Genomic DNA, 21,112 nt, shown 5'->3' with positions numbered 1-21,112 from the left:
GGCCCCTCACCGAGATATCCCGTGTGCACCGCCACTCGCTTGCGGACACGGCTGCTCTTATGCCCCGCGGTCCCTGCTTTAGCACGGAGTGCGCACCCCCGGTAACAAATGATTTCGCCCGGGTGGAGGGGGCATATGGCTGTGTGGCCTCTCCGCGCAGCCCGATCCCGGCGGGGGCGTGTCCGCGCTTGCGCAGCAGAGCGCCCATGTTGTTGATGTCCCGGCGGCCGCAGTCGGTCCTGGTCGGTTCCCGGCGCTCGGAGCGGCTGGACTGCCCGGCCCATTCCCGGCTCGCTGGGCTCGGCCCCGACCTCGGGCACCTGCAGCGCCCGAGCTCCTGGGGCGAGCGGGTAGAGGCACTAGGCGGCTCCTGCCCATGAGGGCCTGATGGAAAACACAAAGGAGCTGGTGAGTACCGGAGCCCGCGGGTGGTGCGGCCGCTGCAGCCCCGAGGAAGCCCCAGCCTCTGGTCGGGGAGCGGCGCGGGCTAAGCCGGGGGGGAGGAGCTGAGCGATCCCCGGTGCCCGCGCGGGGGGGAGGCGGCCTCGCAGTGTGTGGGTGAAAGTCGGGGACAGCCCCGGCTGTTGCGAGGGCGGCCCCACGGGGTGCAGGGGTTGTGCCCGCCCAGGTCTGGGGCTCCGGGGGCCGGGCAGGCGCTGCTGCTCGCGGGGGAGTCTGGTCGGGGCACGTGGGGGCGGCAGGGCTGTACCCCTTTGTTGCGGCCCGGCTATGCTGGGTCGAGTTTTGTCCTTCGCCTCTCTTTCCTCTTGTCTCGGAGAAAAGTTTCAGCTTCTCGCGGGCGCACTTGGATCCGCTTCTCCCCCTGCTCCGCTGTAGTCCCGGCTTTCAGCAACTTCCTCCTGTAGTTCCAACCTTTTGAAGTTGAGTTTTCCAGCGTAGTCATGTTCAGTGCTGGAGAGTTTTCTTTTTTATCAGCACTTCAAAAGTTTTGGATTTTTTGCGGCCACTTCCCCCCCATTCCGTGCAATTTTTATGACTTCTGATGTTGTGACTGTTCTTTTTGTGAGAAGTAGTAAACTCGTGAAACCAGTTTCACTTTCAGGTTGTTGCTGGAAATGTTTGAAAGCGTAGCAATTTCTGCCCGGTGTAGCTTTGAAAATTAGAAGTCCTACTACAAAGCATATGGTGATTATAGTAAAAAATTCTGTGTGTGAAAAAGCAATTTATTTTAAAATGTGGCTGGCAACTGTTACAATTTTTCAAATCCAAAGCTAGTCAAAACTGAAAGCTGCAGGGCAATCTCTTGAATTTTAAATTAAAATTATTTTGCACGTTTGAGAAACTGCATTTACCTATTTATTGTACTCAACAGTTTGAATTTGACTTAAAAGGAATGGACTAAGGCTATGAGAGTCTAATCTGGAGCCTTCAATGAGAACTAAATAATATATTCCCTTAAGAAGGTAATAAAACTTGGCAGGTTAATTGTCCTTACTCATTTCTTCAGCCTAGGCATCGTTTTGAGGAAGTGGGTAATGTAGGCTGTAGGAAACTATGCAGAGGGATCTTGTTTCCCAGGAACAGTTTAGGTGTTGTTCTTGAGAATATGTGGGCTTGTGCACATGCTAAAAGATTGCAAACTGGAAGTAAGAATTCTCTTCATTGTTCCCTAAAGAGCAAGGTGCCCCTGGCAGGAGTGGTAACATTCAGAGAAGTTCTCTCTCATTGGCTTTCATTTCTCTTACCTTCTAAAATTTGATTTAATTTTGCAAGGCTTTTCATATCTTCTGCAAACCACTACTGCATTCCTTCATTTCTCAGGTAAGTTGGAGCACTGTGGGGATGTGGGATCCTTTGCTGAACCTGGCTCTGAGTGGAATGAATTTAGGTGTTGAAGTCTTTGATTTTGGGTTGGTGGTGGTTTGGGGGTTCTTTATATTTAAATTTGTTATTTCACTTGGGGTTTTGTTTGTTTGTTAATTTTAATGGTAGTACAGTGTTTAAAGTGAAATATTTGCCTCTTCCTTTGCCTTACTCCTGTAAAGGCCTTATAGAAATGTAATAGAGTTTGTAACAGATTTTCAGTTTTATCAAAACTCAGATATTTCACAGATTAATCATCGCACGCACCCCCCCCCTCCAAAATTTCCTGCTAATGTGATATATTTTTTTATGAAAGAGTCTCCCCTCTTGTGTGAAACCCCCTGGGGAAGAGGCTATGGACAAAACCATTGACAAACAGCAGAAACTGGCTTCAGACAAAATGCTGTCATACATAGCAAATGAAGAGACAGGAAAAAACATTTCTGTAATTTTCCAGCAGAGATTTTACTTATAATAAGAGTGGAAGGCACATTTCCAGATAGAGGTGAGTTGCTATATAAAAAAAGTAAGTTTGGTTGGTTCTGATTTCCAAGAATCCCAAGATGTTTAGTTTTGGGTGTCTTTGTTTGTTTTTAATGAAAGCTGAAAGTGTGTTTTCTTTTAATTGGTATCATGTTTGAATTTTCTTTTTTGGTCTTGTTCTGAGGCACAATTAGGCTTCAGTTCCACAGGGACAAGCTACTATTCTACTGTAAATTATTTTGGCCAATTTGTATTCAAAAGAGTTGTAATAAATTAGTCCTATTGTAGTGTTTCCTTAACATACAGAGCTGAAACTAAGTTTGTAGCATAAAGCATAAATGAACTATTGCAAACAAAGCCTATACGTGAAGTTTAATTTTAACTTGGAAATACCCTTGGATCCATTCAGGATATGTGATTAAAGTAAATCTGTCTTATGACAGACCCTTGGCTTGAAGGTTGTGGTGACCTCATTGTTGACCTTGGCCTCAGATCCAATCTGTCCATAGTTCTGTCCTGTTTGGGAGGGTTGGAGCTGAATATGGAAAGTAATAGCTCTGTTCAAGTGCTGGTGTACCTTTGCTGAGCTACAGCTCTTGTACTCCAAACTCCAAATTGCTTCCATTCTGAGTTCAAGTCCCAGATAGAATTCAAAAGTAACAACAATCATTTGGAGTGGTTTGAAACTTTTCGGTGGCTATTTTGGATCTTCCTCCTGTGGCCAGCTGCACTGCGTACCTGAGGGTAATCGTTTTGGTTACATAATAATGGGGTGCTTTTCTTGCAAGTTCTTACCTTCAAAACTCTTTTGCATAAATTTTGCCAATGCTTGAGCATAGTCTTCATCAAAGCACTAAAGCTATTTCCTAAGTAAGTGTTTGATGTCTAAATAACATGAAATGGTTTCTGGTTTTGCCATGGATTGCTCACCCTTTGTGCCCACTTTTTTGTGTTGTAAGAGTAGTTACTAAACTCAAAGAATGTATGCTATAATGTATTGATCAAATTCAATGTGTGTGTATATATATGTATATAAAAATGTGTGTTTAGAGTGAGAAAATGGTTATTTTCTTATTTGTTTAGAGTTGCCTTCCTGCTCTCAGGGAAACCAGTTTCCCTAACTGTGTTCTTTTTCATACCATTTGCCTTATGTAATGCTTAATTAAGAGTATTTCTTAAAAATGCTCTGTTGTCAAGTATTCACAGGGAGGAGGGGAAGAACAGGAAAATGGGAAGTTGGGCAGAAAAAGAAAGCAGTTCTTAAGAGTTCCTTTCTCCACCCATCCCTTCAATAAAGAAAAGTATGCAAGAAACCCCCTGAGCAAATAGTACCGGGTAATTTGCTAGTGCTGCTCATGATACATTTCACAGTGCTCTGACTAAAAACCTCAACCTCTGTTGAGGAACCAGTAATCTTATTAGGAAAATGAACCTTAGCCTTTCCCAATCTTATTAGAAAAATAAACTTTAGCCAAACTTTCAGAATGCCTGAAAGTTTGTCTTGTTCTTTTGTTTGTGCATTGCTTCTGCTTAATGTACAGATAGACGCTGTTAGTGGAGTAGTTACTCAAGCTGCTGCTCTTTTGGCATTAACCAGCTGCAAGGTTCTGTTTAATAGCAAGCCAGGCTCCTGCTCCAAGCAGTTTCTGTGGATAGACAGGAGGCTAGTCCCTGTTTTGTTAGAAGTTGAATACTGTTTAGATTTTGTTTTGAGAAAAAGACAATCTCCTCAGCATGATTTTTAGTGCTTAGTCCAGCTTTGAAAAGTAGGAAGCTGGTTTTATGTTGATTTAAGAGTTGGTTTTTTCTTAGCACGCCTCTTTTTGAATCCAAGTACCTGCAGCTGCTGTGGGGAGATGCTGCTTCAGACAGACAAGGTGTTGCTGTTGTCTGTGAAGCCTTAAAGGACTCATCAAGAATTGCTTGTCCTTCACATGCTTAGAAATGACTTCCAACATTGCTTGTTCTTTTACCTCATCAGGGATGAGATGAGGCTCTTTGATCTGTCATTTCCTGGGCTCTGCTTTTGCATTTTCCAAAGATAGGAGGATAACAACAAAGGGAGAGAGAATGTGTGCATAAGGTAGATGATTCCAATTTCCTGGTATGAAGCTCACCATAGTGTATTAGAGGCCACCAGCACTTCAGGAACTGTTGATGAGAATGGTTGAGAGCTCCTGGAAAAAGACTGAGGCCCTAAAAAATCAGAAAGGGGGAAATTTTGTACTTAATTTTCAAAAGAAAAAGGTTGAACCAATTAGCAAGGACTCAGCAGAAGTTGCAAACTGCTGCTGTACCAAAGCCGCTGCTTTATCTTGGTTATAATTCTGTTTGAGGTATACATTGTCCTTTTTGAAAGGATGTGTGTTTGACCTTTGAATTCAAGCAGTACTCCCACTTTTTTCACTTCCAGATGTTGGAGTTCCTTTTCTTCATCTGAATTCTGCAGGAAGGGTTATCAAAGCTTCCTCATGTTCACTTTGTTCCTACAAATGCTGTGTTTCAACATGGGTTAAAAAGAATCTCTGTGGTGTTTATTGTCAAAACAGAAGTGTTTTGATCTGCTCTAACAAAATTCCAGCATAGGTATTTGTATATCATCTTCCCTAACTTTCACCTACTTTTGTGTACAAAGTATTTTGTTGTTTTTTTTCCCTGCAAACCCTGCCTTTTTGAAATCTCACAAAGCATTTTGAGTAGTTTCCCCAATTGCAGTCCAGGTAATAACTACAAATTAACATTAAGACTGTCCTGCATAAATTATCTGGCAAAAGCTGGGATTCAAATGTTTCATAAAAACTACAGTATTATTTTAAAAGGATAAGCAAAACTGCTGATTTGAATTGCAGATTTGATATTCAATAATTTTGAATTGGAACAGTTTGGCTGAATATTAAATAAATGGAAAGGTGATACATGAGGTTTGTTTTGACAGTGTAGTTAAACTCAAAAACTTAATGATTGCTACTTTTGAAGTTGTATAAAACTGAAGAATGATTTTTCCTAATTGAGTGCCCAACTTTCTATTTACAAAGAGAAGCTGTTTTCTTTCCCATCTGTGGATATTTTGGCAAAGAGAGCTTATCAGTAATATTGACGTTCTAAATGGAAGTGATGCAAAAGAACAACAAAAAAAGCCACGTGCACTCTTGTGGTAGTCACCTTGCCCTGTGCTTCAGCTTTTGGTCCTTCACCTTGCCTCCAGCTTCCCAGTTCTTCTTTGACCTTCCCTGGCAGTGGGAACAGAGCTGGCATGGGCAATTAGTGGGACTGGGAATGGGCTGCACTTCAATTCCTTCTGAGTGGCATCATTACCACCCTATAGGTCCAGGGTTCTCCAGTCTCGAGTGGGAAGGGGATATCCTAAGACAGGCTTGTACTGCAGCCTCCATAAGAGGGCTGAAGCCATAGAATCACACCTTGGAATGGGATGAGGCCCTAATCTCTCAGTGAAATCAGACCAGCTGTCTTAAAGAGAATAAGGGCATGAAGAGGGAGATCCTTCCCTGGGCTTTGAAACACCACAAGTATCTGTCCATAAAACCTTCTAAGCGTCATAGTGCTCTGGTAGTACTGGTGGGAATGGTTCATATGGAATTGCAATTTATATCTTAGCAGAGACAGTGATCAAGAGAACTTTAAAACTGTGAGATGTTAAGGAGTTCCTGAAATCTTGAGGAAGATGACTAGTTTTCATCATCTGCTCTGAAAATTCCTGGCAGTGTTGTCAGGACACTGTATCCATGGCAACGTTGTGCTCATCTTCTGCTTTAAGCTGCACACATGTGCACACACAAACAAGTCACTGTCATGCATTTTGGTGGCAGATGGGACAGGTGACACTGCTGCCAGCACGGGTCAAGGCCGAGCTTTGTCTGCCGTGGCTCAGTGTTTCCTCTAACAATCCCTTGGGCTGGTTTCAGTGTCTTGAGGAAGTTGTCAGGTTATGCCCTATCCTAAATTTGGTTTGTTTTAATACAATTTTTTTTTTGGCTGGGGTGTATATTCATAATTAACATTACACTGACTCGGTTGTTTTGTTTCAGAACTACTATAAGTGTGTTTAAAGTGTTTGCCTTATTGCATAACCTTTTATGCTTACTGGATTTTTGGAGGATTTTTTTTTAATAATTGCATGTTAGGATTGGGTCAGTGTGGAAATCAGTTTTCCCTTGTGCCTATTAGGAAATTCTTCCATAATAGGATTTATTTAGATTGCAAAGTAGAATATATTATAATAAGGCATAGCATGGCAGAAAAAGGAAAATTAGTTCTTGGAAAAGGAAGTTGAGCCAAAGGGTTTTTTAATTTTTCTTATTTTCTTGTCTCTCCTTCACTCCCCTAACTTTTGCTTTTATTGTAGAATTTATTTTTTTGTCTTTATTTCCTCTCAAACTTAGTAGATACTAAGATTATGGAAATAATATGAAACTGTAATTTTTTTTTAGCTTAATGAGGGCAGCTTACATAGGAGTAGCCTTGTTACAATGGAGCTGTGTAAGATATTAATAAGTGAAAATTGTCACTGTATCAAAATGCATATGGTGGATGTGCCTCAGAAAAAGTACATCAGTTAATCTCTTGCTTCTTTACTGTCTTTGCTGGAAATTGCTTAACTCTCATGCCTTCTACAGAATTGTATGGTTTTATCCTACTTCAGATTTTTTGATTATAGAAAAACTATTATGTAACAAGTTTTTTGTAAATGACAGTGGCAAATTAGTCACCTTTCTCTCTTTCAGCATTTGTACAGACCCTATTGCCATAGTAACTGAGCTCTTCATAATGGTTAATGTATTAATCCTCTAAACAGCCCTGTGAGCTGGAGAGGTGTTCCTGCTTCACATGGAAGTCGTGGACTCATAGGGGAGCTGAGTGATTTATGGATAACCCCACAAGCCAATAAGAGCAGAGAACCTCTCATTCCTTTTGCTGTGGTCTAAGGGCCCTCTTGATTGAACTGTCTTTTCTCTGCCCAGCTTTCTCAAATGAATGAATTTTAGTGGAATTGGCTGCAGCCATCTGGAATGTGCTCATTTGCATTTAAGATCAGTGTGGCTGTCAGTGTATGACTCATCAGACTTAATGAACTCTAAAGATACCAAGGAAATTAAATGTATGGGATGGCTCCTGTGTATTCTCAGTGGATCATGAGATAGGTTTTTTCTTTCTGTATATCACAGCACCAAAATTGGCCAGTTTTGATTATACCAGTGCTCATGTAAATTGGCATTACAAGGTTCATGTCTGTGCTGATACAGCAGTGCCTTAGATGATCTGCTTTTGAAGGCTGGCCTGTGAAACTTTTTAAGCTTGACTTTGAAATCTTTGCATTCAGAACATTCTGCTATTCTTTGGTGTTTTTTTTGTTGTTTGGTTGTTTTTAATTTTTAGACAGAACATAGTTCACGAGTGGAAAGGAAACACCGAGACTCATTCGGGATGTTTGACGGTTATGATAGTTGTAGTGAGGACACCAGCAGCAGCTCCAGTTCAGATGAAAGTGAGGAGGAGGTTGCTCCTTTGCCATCCAGTCTTCCAATTATCAAGAACAACGGGCAGGTTTATACTTATCCAGATGGCAAATCTGGCATGGGTAAGTATGTGCTGTGTGAGTGCTAGGAGCTGGATATAGGTGGATTTTAGCGTGTGCTGGGTTGTCGGTCCCAACTGAAAAGGGACCAAAGCAGCTAAAGGGTTGGGGTTGGTTGGTTTTGAGAAGGGGAATTGTTTGGGTTCTGCTGAACTGAAATAAGAGAGGGTTTGAATCCTGCTGACAGGGAAGAAATAGTATGCGAACATCTGCCCTCCTGTCAAATGTATTGTGTTTACACATACATGTGTGTGTTCTCATGTGCATTGGTTTTATTCGGAGCTTTGAGGACAATGTCAGTGTGTTCTGTCTATGCCAGGGCATACCTTTTCTCTGCCCTTTGTTACACGTACAATATGTTTAAATATTTCTTCCTATACTAGGAAAACTTCATTATTGCTACTGTATAAAACCTGTTAGTGTATACCTGTTCACTTCTCACTAGCTGTGAGCTGGAGGATACTAGGAAAATAAATTGAAAGGGCAGATTTCTTTTGTTATCAGGGAAACATATTTTATGTGAAATTCTAGTGATTAGTGTAAAGCTCTCTCTGGGCAGAATTTGGGTGTTGTCTCACTGGCATTAATTGGTCTCTGAGTCTTACTCATCATGAAATACACTGTGGGTGATGGTGTCCATCTCTGAAACATGATTCTAGCCAGAAAAAAGCACTGGTGGGCTGGGGTAATTGGGATATACTAATTTATGAATCAAACAGTAAATCTGGTTTTATTTCAGGTTGGAAGTATTCTATGTTTAGAGGAAATCAAGATTGGCAAGCCCAGATTCAAAGCAGATGCTTCCTTGAGAACAGTGAAAAAGCAATAATCAGCCTGAGCTAATTTAGCTGGGTCATTCACTTGCACCGGAGATGAAATTAATAGGGAGTAGAAAGAAGCACTGTTTCACCAGTGAACTTGAGGTTCTTGCTGTTTCACTGATAGTAGTAGTGGTGTTTTAAATTTTTTTTCCTGTGCAATTTTCTTTGGGGTAAAGCCCTCAGAAACTTGTTTGATGGTACCACCTCCAGGACCTTCATTCTGTCCTCTACATTCTGAATTTTTTTGCAACTTTAACTACACTCTTAATATTTTGAGGTTTTTTTTCTTTCTTCTGATTAGCTACGTGTGAGATGTGTGGGATGGTTGGTGTCCGGGATGCTTTTTACTCTAAAACCAAGCGCTTCTGCAGTGTGTCGTGCTCCAGAAGCTATTCCTCCAACTCCAAGAAGGCCAGCATTCTGGCCAGGCTTCAGGTAGCGGTACAGACACCGTTTTCTTTACATCCGTTCTGTCGTCTGTGGTGGTGAAATTGGGTATTTGTACAGATGGCTGCATGTTTGTAGATTAGGTTCTTGGGTTTGAGGGTTTTCTTTATAGAGTTTCAAAATAGGTATATGTCTGTTGACTTTAAAATATTAATCAAGTAATCATCCAGGCATGTCTGTAGTATTCAAGAAAAGAGAAAAATAAATATCAAGAAATATCATTATACCCGGTCTCAAATTCATTGCAACAAATGCCAAGAAATTGCATTGCTATTAAGTTAGATTAAAAGTTATTCCTTTTGACCTGCTTTTAAGAGATATCTTTTTTTCAGGTAAACAACAGTGAATCTATAGTGCTGTTCAAGTTGGGATAGTAGTACAAAAGTCATCTTTTGGACACTCCTTACTACTGGTTTTTAAATTTATTTTATAATACATGTGTCATACTTTGTGTACTTCTGATTTTAGTTTAAATCTGTTAAAGATAGCTGCAGACCTGTGGAAATTTCCTGACAGGAGTTTGGAAAGATGTTATTTACTTGGGTTGTGGTTTTTTTTTTAGGGTAAACCTCCAACAAAGAAGGCTAAAGTTCTACAAAAACAGCCCTTAGTGGCTAAATTAGCAGCATATGCCCAGTACCAAGCAACTTTGCAAAACCAGGCAAAGACAAAAGCAGGTAACAGCATATAAACAGAGCTGAAACAAAAACACTGAAAGATTGGTGCCTCATGAGCAGCTTCCTAACTGAAATAACTTTCCCTTAGCAGCTGTCCCTGTGGAAGGTTTCAGCTGGGGTAGCTACATCAATAGTAATAGCTTTACAGCAGCTCCTGTTACCTGCTTTAAACACGTGAGTATTTCTCAGCTTGTGCTTTCCTTCTCTGTGTGTATAAGTGAGTCTGTGGAAGTTCTTAAATTCATTTTTTCAAAACATTAATATCCAAATATTTTTCATGATGTAAGTATGACTACTTTTTAGATAATTTATCTGTCCTTTAAAATAATTCTCAACACCATCAGTTACTTTCATCATAGATACACTCTCATAAACAAAAAGGAAGGCTCTTACATACTTGAGAATTGTTTTTCTTATGTTCAAGTCACAAAATCATCCCACATACTGCAGAGTAACAAACCAGCCAACTCAAGCTGTACTGAAAACAGTTACAAAAGGCTTTTTAGATTAAGTCAGGCTTGTTCCGTTGTGTTGGACTGATCTTTTCATTACATATTTAGATTTGGGGTTTTCTTTCTTTATTATTAGTCAGATTCTCCCTGTCAGTCATGCTGCCAGGTGGTCTAGTATGGGGGAAAATTAAGGCTGTTTAGAAATCTGAAATTTTAAAAGTTGGTTTTCTTTGTTTTAGAGTTTCAAAAGTTTCAGACAAAAAGACATTCTTTAATGACTGAGAAAAGTAGGGGTTGGGGAAAATAGTGCCATCTGTCTTTAATGTGTTTATAAAATTCTAGACATGAGACATTAGACTGACAATTAAAATATTGTCAGTACTTTCTGTCTCTTAAGTAAAAGCTTTGACAAAAGGTGTTTTCTCAGCATATTTTTTAATTTGAGAAGTTGAAATGTACTGTATTACAAAATTTTTGTCTTGCTCTAAATTATGTGCTGAAAGTTGTAATCAAAACAAACATTTTTCTTCATGGAAGTTGTCCATGAGAGAGAAGAGAAATATTTTCACTTCAGCACAGGAATTCCTGCTGAGCCCTCTCAGATCATAAACCAGTGGGAGTTGAGGGCTCCTGGCAGTTGGCACTCTGTGAATAGTACCCTTTATGCTCAGAGGCCTCAGCTACTGCCCAGGACAGAGCCTTGCACTAGGAGAACTTGGGGAATTTGTATCAAATTCCACATGCTCGAGTCAGCATGTTTGCACTTTGCTTTCATAGCTATGTACATGTAATAAGTGATTTCAAAGTCTCGTTTGATAACATGGACTGTGCTATTGGATCTACGAATGTCTCTGGGTGTGTGGCATCCTGTATTAGAGACAGCTACAGTCATCAGATCACTTTTAAATTATGCTCCAACATTACATTTTATTAAAAGCAGTTGTATCTCCCTTTCTCACTGCTTCATTCATTCAGCTGCACAGTGCCCCAATAATGTGAACCAAGACCACAGTCGTGGTCACATTGTACCTCAAAAATTTTCACAAGATAATGGCAGCAGTGCCACCATGTAGCCTGAAAGTTGTTTCTTTTCTGTCCTCATTTTCCTTTTTCATACAAGTAAGATGCAAATCCTACTGTTTTCTTTGGAGATTTCTACTTCTTTGGTGGATATGAGTTAGTGTTATTAGGGTGTGATTTGCATTTAACTTTATGTAATTATTTCTTTGAAAAATACATTATTTAGACAAGTCAGAATCTGAAAAACACGTCAGTGCTCTTTCGTTAGGTCCTTCTCTTTGCCCCACTCTCCATTGATAATTAAACAGTATTCTTTTTGACTTTCTGGAAAGATTATTGCTGTTTCTATATACTGTATTTCTTTGATTTGTAAAAGTTTGTATTAGTTGATGTTTGTTTACCATCCATATTATGAATTTCATACACCTGTATGTGTGTGATTGAATATATAAAGCTTATTCTGTTCAAGATCAAAATTTTGAGTTGACAGTAAAATCATGTCATATCTACCCTTAAATTCATTATTCAGTAAAATATATTGAATTTACTGGTTATACTGGGTATATCTGTATGGATATTTGATAGGGAACATTAGGATCAGTATTAAAGAAAATTTAAAGGAATTGTGAGATGTGAGATTTGGCTTTTTTTTAAGAACCTGGAGTACTTAAGTATCTCAGCTCTGATGTAGATTTCACACATCAGTTTTTCTGGTTTTGTTTTTTTCCTGGGAAGTTATTTCTTCTTCAATTTAAAACAGCTACATTTTAGAACTAAAGTATCTAAATCTTGCGAAGTTCTTTCTCTTTATGATAAAAATTAATTTTAAGGTATTTTGATGTACTTTTTGTGCTTCCATGTTACATTTATTCCAGACTTGAGTGTTGAGTAACACTAATGAAATTCAGTAGCAATAGATTGGTCATGCCTATGATTTCAGCGTTCAGTAAACTGAAGTAGGGAACTGCTTTTGTTTATGTCCTACAGGAAGCCCATGACAATGCCAGAATTCCCATTTGTGCACTTGGCAGCCTCTTTTTTTTATTTTGTCAGATTGCATGAATCAGGCACACAGCAATAGCTGCTGCAAGGAGAAAAACTCAATTTAATGTTTCAAATATTGAGTTATAGTTTAGTCACATACAGTGAGCTCATTGTTGACCTGCATTCCACTTTTTATCCTCTAAAACCTCTACCTCTTTTCTATAGTTGCTTTTATTCGTTCAAACCATTCCTACAACTGAAAGCAAATTACAGTGGTTTGAGTTATTTCTCAGTGCTACTTACTGGACAATTTTATGCACAATTAAGAACAATTTTTTCTTTTCATTGTGTTGCTAATGAGAGGCATATTTCCTAAAGTTCTTTCTTCCACCTGAATTTTATTTGGAGCCGAAATACTTTCATTCTCTTGATTTCATCTGTTTTTTAACGATATCCAGTGATTTAAGGGAGCATTTCCAGGATGTTACACTGGGTGGCAGTGTTCTGCTTTGAAGGTTTTTGTTTAAACCCTTTTGCATGTTTTCTCCTCTGGCATTACCTACTGTTGGAGCACTGCTCACAAACGAAGTTTCAGCATTCTGTACAATTCAGGAACTATTCAGCATTCTACACAATTCAGGTAGCATCACCATGGTACCAATGGTAGCATCAAATTCAATTCAAATCGGTAGCATCACCATCAGGATTTGCCATTAAAATCTTGATTTAAAGTCTGGAATCATGGCAGTGTTGATGCCATCCAAAATCTCTAGAAGCCACTTATTTAAGCCGTATGAGCTCTTTATTCAGGTGCATATGTGGAATACTTGGCCTTTAGGTGCTCCTATCAAACAGGCTCCTTCCTGACTGCACCTTACCTTGCAGAGAAGGCCCTTGGTGCTCAGAGATAGACCCCTCCCAGGTCATGTCCCGGAGCAGGAAGCCAGGAACCAGCTCTTCCTTGTTTGGGAGTGATGTGACGTGGATCTCGTCATGAGTTTGAAAGGTAAATTTGTTCTTACCTGTAAATGATGGTTCTGCTAGTTCACACTATGCCAATCCAGACTGCAGTCACCTTTCAGTCAGCAGATAAGTAAGACTTAACACTTCTCTAGTGCACTTTGAGTTTTTAAAAGCACTGTTCAAACACTGATTGATTAATCAGATGAGACAGAGGAGAGATGAAGGAAGATGGCTGTCACAGCCCTGGTTTATCCAGGTCGTCCTGCTTCAAGAATATCCCTAATGAGTGAAGGAGATTAAGATAGTGCAGTGAAGCAGGTGTGCTGTAAACCATCCCTCGAGACAGTATAATTGTCTGACATTTCAGCAGTGATGCTGCACAGGATGGTTTCCTTCATGAAAGGGTGAGCCATATGGATTGGTGTAGGAGAACTAGCAGAACCAATGTTTTCACAGACAAGGACAAATTTAACTTTCTGCTATTTCCGTCTATACCAATCCACACTCTGGAAATGAAATTTCCATTTTAAGTTGATGTCAGGAGAAGTGTTTTGATATACTATTCTCTCTGAATCAACTGAATAGACGAGCAGACAATAAAATGTACTTCAGTTCAGTGCAGGTGGATTATGAAATTAGTCAGCACTTTTATTTTGGATTGTTTGGCCTCATCTGTATCTCTATACGGGCAAGAAGATTTGCTAAGATATGCAGTTTGAAAAGTTTATTTCCCCAATTCAATTCAAAAACCTACACATGTCAATTTAGAGAGGGTAGTGATCACAGGATGGGACTTAAGTTGTATATGCATATTTTGTGTGTGAAAATAAGCCATCATCTTTTCAGTTGGATTTTTCTCTGCCTGTCAGTTGGCAGAAGAGAGCTCTGTGGTCTAGACTGGTGTAGATGGGACATAGCAGAACATGAAGAGACCAGGCTTCAGGAATAGAAACTGGCATACTTACATTTCCTTTAAGAGTTGAAACTAGTTTTAAGTTTTGTATAATCTCAAATAGTTCAACTAGTGAGAGGTTTCCTTTTTTTAACATAAATTCAGCTTCTAGTGCTACTAATGGCAATTGCTGATTGCCAGCAAAATTCCAATATTGTCATTTTCAGGATTAATCCAGATTTCTTCACTCATAGCTTCTGTGCAGTTGGAGGCTATTTCCACTGAGTGGTTCAGTTCTCTGGGTTTGAGAGAGCTTTGTAAATGAGACACGGTGCAGAGCCAGAGGATCCCTCCTTCAGTTGTCCCAGTGATAGCTGGGTAATCTCTGAACTGTAAGAATTTGTCTTGCTCAGAATTGATATGACATGTCATAAAACACCCAAAATATGAGTCTCTCTCTCCTGGGTAGTCTCAAGTTCATTGCACACTGAGAAATTTTGTAGCTTGTTACCAATATAACTTCGGTTGAGTTACTGTTAAGAATTTAGGTTCTTCAGCACTGTGCATTTCTGGTATCTACAATACCATCTTTGACTGATATTTCATTATACTCTGTTCAACAAAATGTTCTTCTGGAGATAGCAAACTAAATGTAATTTCTATCTCCAGCTTCTGCAAACCCTTATGAGTTCATCAGGCGGATATTCCTTCTTGTTCCTAACATATTCCTCACATGGGACCATGTGGGGGATCTTGCTGTGCCTTTCCTTCTGATGTTCATTAAAAAGGTGCCACTCAGAGCCTTCTGTTCTTTTTGTCTGCTCCATGGAGTGATCACTTGCAGGTGATGTGAAAGCCTGTTCCTCTGAGAGGATGTGAAGTAGTGGGTGATGAACCCTACCGTAATAAATCATCAGAATAGAATAAAGAAATAGTTTTTAGGCATTCTTCCAGCAGCATGCCTGACTTGCAGAATTTAAAGGTTTTGATGTCTGTGCTACAGGTACCATGATTTTCTTGCAAGTAGAATTGCATAGCGATTTCCACCATTCTTACTAACATCAGTAGTTTCTTCCCAATTGAAACATCATAGAATAAAACGGACCTTTGGGAATGTACAGTTTGTGCTTAACTGCTGTTTAAACTTGGAATGCTATAGGTTTTTTTCAGTAAGTACACAGAAATAATTGGATACAATTGCAGTATTACGCATAGTTGTCAAATCAAACCAAAAGTAGGTTCTCATATAAACAGTGGTTTCTAACCATATGTTTGTTATATGTACGTTCAATGTTTTGTCTTTTTAAGTTGCTTGTAGAACACTGAGATAACCAAAAATTACTATTTTCACATGGTGAGCTGATGACTTTTTAACCCCAACCTTGACAGGCACCCATGGGGACTTGCTGGGGTGATATTGCAGAAGGAGTGCGAGTGGAGGTTCCAAACACTGACTGCAGCCTACCTACCAAAGTCTTCTGGATAGCTGGAATTGTAAAATTAGCAGGTAAATGTGTTTCAGTTGACATTAAAATAATCAAAAGAACTATGTGAAGAGATCAAGTACTTTAGTCAGCAATCACCTGGTGAGAGTAATGCTGACACTGGTCAGGTTGGCAGAGCTGTGTCTGGAGATTAGACATTGTAGTGCTGTCACTGTTCTACACTGGCTGCTGTGATGCTTGAGAATGTCTTTCCTTGGTTTGATTTTTTTAATATTGCCTCAGAGTGTGGTAAGTAAGACTAGTGCAGAGCAGAAAGGAGACATGGTATAAGAGCTGTCAAGAAGCCTCATTATACAAATCACTGGTGAAAAGTTAAAAATTCAAGGTTACAGATCTAAGATATGAAAAAGCAGATACTGTGCATAATTAATTTTCTCCTCTTTTGTACAATTTCTAAAGGTTTATAATTCAATAATTTTAATCTTATTTAAATTGATTTACATGATAATACATGCACATTTATCAAAGTAATCAATTCTGTGCATGAATAGCATCCAGAAATGTGCCAAAAAACCCCAACTTGCTATTAAAAATTACATTTAGAAAACCAATATAATGTACGTGATGATTGGTCAAGAAATATTCAAACATTTTATAATCTTGTTTCATTCTTGTATTTTTTTTTAATGCTTTCTTTTAGGCTACAATGCTCTGCTGAGATATGAAGGATTTGAAAATGATTCAAGTCTTGACTTCTGGTGCAACATCTGTGGGTCTGACATCCACCCAGTTGGTTGGTGTGCAACCAGTGGGAAGCCCTTAGTTCCTCCTCGCAGTATGTAAATAGAAGTCTTACTGATTTCAAAGTCTCTTTATTAAACTAAATTTGCTCGTGATCCAGATAGCAAAATGTTCTTTTGCCATAACTTTTTCAACAGTTATGAATTAATAATTTTAACTTTTGACTGATGCTGTTTTTCTTGGAGTAGCCCATCTGATGTGACTCAAAACTTTTAAGACTGGGGTGGCAGCAGTTAGCTAATCAGTTATGGGAATATGCCCTTATTTTATTTATACTTTGGTATTAAGTTGTTCACCCTGGCCTATAAATTTAATCTTGGGTAGCATTCATTCTCTAAAGAGGCTTTTTGTCATTATTGTCATCTAGGCCTTTTAATAGTAATCTGGGATTTCTTCTTTACATATTCCAGACTCTAATATTAGTCTTTAATGGGCACAATTAAAAATCAGTGGATTATTTCTTCCCCTTCATTTGCAACAGGCATCCAACACAAATACACAAACTGGAAAGCTTTTCTAGTGAAACGACTTACTGGTGCCAAAACACTTCCTCCTGACTTTTCTCAGAAGGTAAGGCCGATCCGGTATCAGTGATGTTCTGTAAAGAAAACCGCAGCACAGTGTGAAGAACTGAAATATTTTATAGTGGCACATTAGTTCCTCTTGCAGGGAAGGAGGTACAGTAGTTTCTTCCCTTAGATACAGTTTTCCTTGGAATCCCTTCTCCAGTTTTGTCCACACTTGTCAGTATGTATTTGGTAAACTTTGCTCTAGAAAGAATAGCTGTCTGTAAAAACTAGTTGGTCTATTTTAATTTTAAAATATCCCATTTAAAAAAATCCACAGAAAACCCAGATGTGCTCGTGAGTTACCCTGTGATATTTAAGAAAAATTAAAACTGATTTTTCTAATTCAGGAATTATTTGTTTCATGCACTATTTCAAGAAACTGAACAGAATATGTTAATATAGCATGGATGTAGAAGGAATGAAGATCATACTTTTAAATCTTAGTGGTTTTTTCCTGCTCTGGACTAGGTTACTTTCTGTCTTAGTCATGCCTTCAGGTGTGGCAGCTGCTGTATAGTGTGCTGGAAGTTTACTTGCCAATATTGTGAGATGATGGTGTATATAGTTCTTAGTAGAAATATGAGACTTAATTTGTTGCTTTACACTGCATGTAATGTTTTAAAACCAACCAAAATGCCTTTCTGCAGTTGTTAATTTTGATTTTAAAATTGGCTCACTTGGAAGCCAAATTAAATTGGCACGATCTCAGTCCTTTGGAGAGGTGGTAATGAAAATGGCAAGTGACAGATGCTGATTTTTTAATACAGTCTGTTTTCACAGGGCAGATTAACATCTGTTTCCTTTCTTTTGTGTATTTTGAAGAAATACTTTTGTAAATGGCCAGATTTAATTATCTTGAAGGTTTGTTTTCCATGCCTTAAAACAAAGCATTTTAATCCTGTTTTTAAAATGCTGTATTTTGAGTGAATGACACAGCAAGAACAAAAAATCTTGAGGTTTTTCGTGTTAAAGTTGTTTCTAGAGGTAACTTCAGCCATTGTTAACAACTGGACAAGCTTTCATTATGTCAATTGAAAATTCCTTGAACTTATGTGAGAATGCTATCTCATCTTAAGGGATGACCTTGAAACAATTAAGGCATTGTAGGATCTGTTCTTAGTTTTCTGAAATATTTTGTTACAATGAAATAGAAGACAAATAAGTTGTGTCATTTCTCTGGGATGATTAACGAGTACTTCAATTAAATGAAGTGTGTCAATACTGTGTTTAAAAGACAGGAAATGGAAAAACAGAAAATATTCTTACAGAATGTATGTTTTGTGTTGTTTCAAGGTGTCTGAGAGTATGCAGTACCCGTTCAAAACTTCCATGAGGGTAGAAGTAGTGGACAAGACGCACCTCTGCCGGACAAGGGTGGCAGTGGTGGATAGTGTTGTTGGGGGCCGCCTGAGATTGGTGTATGAAGAGAGTGAGGACAAAACTGATGACTTCTGGTGCCATATGTACAGCCCACTCATTCATCATATTGGCTGGTCTCGAAGTATAGGACACAGGTTCAAAAGATCTGGTAAGTTTGGTTTGTAGGCGGTGTTGGCTGGGAGGAGTCTGGCTTTAGCAGTTCTGTTGCTTTATACAATTAGTCAAACTGCTTTGAATAATGATACTTGAGAATGTTATGTAATGTGGCCCAGGGATTTTACCAATTTTATGACACTCAGGAATTTCAGTTAAAATTACAATTAACATATTATACAGCAGTGAAAAAGCCAGAATAACCTTTAGTGTTTAGAAGATTCAGTGATAAACAGAGGCCTGCAAACTAAAAGTAGAAAAACTTTTAACTGCACAATTCAAGCATGATAAACTTCACTTTTCATGCTGATACCTGGAGTTACAGCCCTACTCCACAAATTCCTAGTTTCTTCACATCTAACTCCTTCTTTCTACAATGCAATGTGGACACGTATCCTAGTAGAAACAGAATTTCTATTTACTGGCAAGTTTAAAGACTGTCTAATATTTTATAATTGTAGTATTTACATGATTTAGGGGGCATTAGGGAATGGGCTGGGAAAGTGAAGTGACAGTGTGATAGAAGGGACACAGTGAAGGCCTTTGCTACCTAAAACACAAAAGCAATTGAAATTTGAAATAGTTCAGGCTTCTAAACAAACAAAAAGAAAGTCTGGGTTTTTTATTATTTCTCTGTTCCTTTGAGCTGGCATCTCTTGTAAGAGACAGAATTTCTGTAAAGCATTCCACAAGGCTTCCCTTCAGGGAAAGGCCTTCAGTTTTCCTAATGCTTCAACTTTCTCTGAAACCATTTATAAATAGACAGACACACACACACACACATATATATATATATGATTATATGTAATTATATAAAAATGTAATTTTCTGTCATAGCATAGTGCAAAGTAGTTTAAACCTGCCCATTTTTTGCAAAAGCTTCTATGTTATACTTTCATCAATTTTGTGACATAATCAAATGGTCTTGTAAATACTGGATATTGGGGTTTTTTTTCCATAAATTATGTTTGTTTTATAGAGGCAGCTCAGGTTGAAGTCAGCAAGGAAAACGGATGGATTATGTCCTCTGGATTTTTGTGGTAGCGTTACTAATAAACTGTGGGCCTCCCAACACCAGTGATTGTGTGGTATTGGTTAATATGTTCAGAAAAACATATTGTGTGCTCTGTGAACAAAACTTCTGAACAATATTATAGTATTATTATTATTCCTTGTAGATATTACGAAGAAACAGGATGGACATTTTGATGCACCCCCACACTTATTTATGAAGGTGAGTTGAGTAGCTAGAACACTCTTTGCAGAGTTGATTGAGGTCCTTCAGTTCCTGTTGTGTGTAAACCAGACCTGAAACTCTTATTTACATTCTGGCCCAGGACAAGTGTTTCTGCTTGTGTTATCCAATCTGACCTCCTTGATATAAGCAGAGGTGGTAGAACAGATATTTCATTCTGTTGTTTTGGCAGTGTGGGGATATGTTTTGTTCCAGGCTCATTAAATTCTTTGTTTCTGCTGCTGTTCTGTGATTCTTTAGGTAAAAGAGGTTGATGCAGCTGGAGAGTGGTTTAAAGAAGGAATGAAATTGGAAGCTATAGACCCCCTAAACCTTTCAGCAATATGTGTGGCAACTATCAGAAAGGTAAGAAAGCAAATGTGCATTTTAGGGAGGTGAAGAGGAATCCTTTTCCCCTAACCTTTATTCAGGCTTGAAACAAGAAGCTCAAAACCAAAATTAGGAGAGTTCATTTGCACAGTGAATAGGATATGTTTGTCAATTGTTCATATACAACCGCTCTGAAAATGTGCTCATATAAGTTTGACTTTAAGCTCTGGAAATTCAGCCTTACCTTTAGTTAGAATGTATTTGTGAGAGGAATTTGCAGGAAAATATTCTGCTAATTGTACCAAGTGTTTTGCAACTGTTCAAAACCAGATCTCATCTTGCTGACTTGCAGAAGTTTATGAAGATATTTTTAAGGCTGTCCTTCTTTCTTAGTTTGATTGAAAGGGAGCCAATCCATGTGAAATCTGCTTTAAAAGAGAAAATGTAAAAAGCAGCTTAGCTGAATTGTTTAACCTTTCCAGTGAGGAGAATTGTTATGATTTTGAGTAATGGCGTACTGAATATCCTTGCAAGCTGAAGAATAGACTGAATTATAAAGCTTTAGAAATAGGGCTGTTGTTCACAAGAAAAATAAACTAGAGATCAGAAAAAGGAAATGTTCATCTCATAACTTTGCAGTTATCAAAGGTACATGTAACAGTTGTATTCACAGTCCTGGAGACAGATATGATTTGGAGGGTTTTTGTTATAATTGAATGTTCTTCTAAGTGTGCTTCCATTATTATTGAATTGCTTTCACTCTTGAAACATGGCATGCTTTCTTTCTAGCTTTCTCACCCAGCTGAAGGTATTTAATGTGAAATTTTGTTTCTCTTTACTAAGGTATTAGCAGATGGCTATCTTATGATTGGGATTGATGGCTCAGAAGCAGCAGATGGGTCTGATTGGTTTTGTTACCATGCCACTTCCCCTTCTATTTTCCCTGTTGGTTTCTGTGAAATTAACATGATTGAACTAACTCCACCCAGAGGTACAGGTAGCATTCTGACACCTTTTATTGTTAATACTGCTCAGTGATTCTGT

General features: G+C 38.7%; 1 protein-coding gene across 9 annotated transcripts in view; it reads left to right on the top strand.

Moving 5' to 3' along the window:
- Positions 1 to 235: 235 nt before the first annotated feature.
- MBTD1 (mbt domain containing 1) overlaps positions 236 to 21,112 on the top strand; it is a 35,254-nt gene continuing 14,377 nt past the window's right edge. For 3 of the 9 annotated variants that reach the window (XR_010785036.1, XR_010785035.1, XM_066565704.1), the window contains exons 1-12: positions 236 to 408; positions 7,702 to 7,903; positions 9,023 to 9,162; positions 9,731 to 9,845; positions 9,934 to 10,019; positions 15,546 to 15,663; positions 16,302 to 16,436; positions 16,884 to 16,972; positions 18,265 to 18,499; positions 19,683 to 19,738; positions 20,000 to 20,104; positions 20,912 to 21,065. Coding sequence is in view for 7 of the 9 variants with exons in the window: in XM_066565704.1 (XP_066421801.1) it covers positions 388 to 408; positions 7,702 to 7,903; positions 9,023 to 9,162; positions 9,731 to 9,845; positions 9,934 to 10,019; positions 15,546 to 15,663; positions 16,302 to 16,436; positions 16,884 to 16,972; positions 18,265 to 18,499; positions 19,683 to 19,738; positions 20,000 to 20,104; positions 20,912 to 21,065 (1,456 nt within the window). In the remaining 2 variants the exon portion in view is untranslated. Of the gene's footprint in view, positions 409 to 2,140; positions 2,330 to 7,701; positions 7,904 to 9,022; positions 9,163 to 9,730; positions 9,846 to 9,933; positions 10,020 to 15,545; positions 15,664 to 16,301; positions 16,437 to 16,883; positions 16,973 to 18,264; positions 18,500 to 19,682; positions 19,739 to 19,999; positions 20,105 to 20,911; positions 21,066 to 21,112 lie in introns of all 9 variants that reach the window. The other 6 variants (XM_066565710.1, XM_066565709.1, XM_066565707.1 and 3 more) reach the window with 6 other exon arrangements.

The sequence above is a fragment of the Molothrus aeneus genome, chromosome 25 (assembly GCF_037042795.1).
Source record: "Molothrus aeneus isolate 106 chromosome 25, BPBGC_Maene_1.0, whole genome shotgun sequence".
NCBI lineage: Eukaryota > Metazoa > Chordata > Aves > Passeriformes > Icteridae > Molothrus > Molothrus aeneus.
This window is presented reverse-complemented; position numbering and strand designations above follow the sequence as displayed.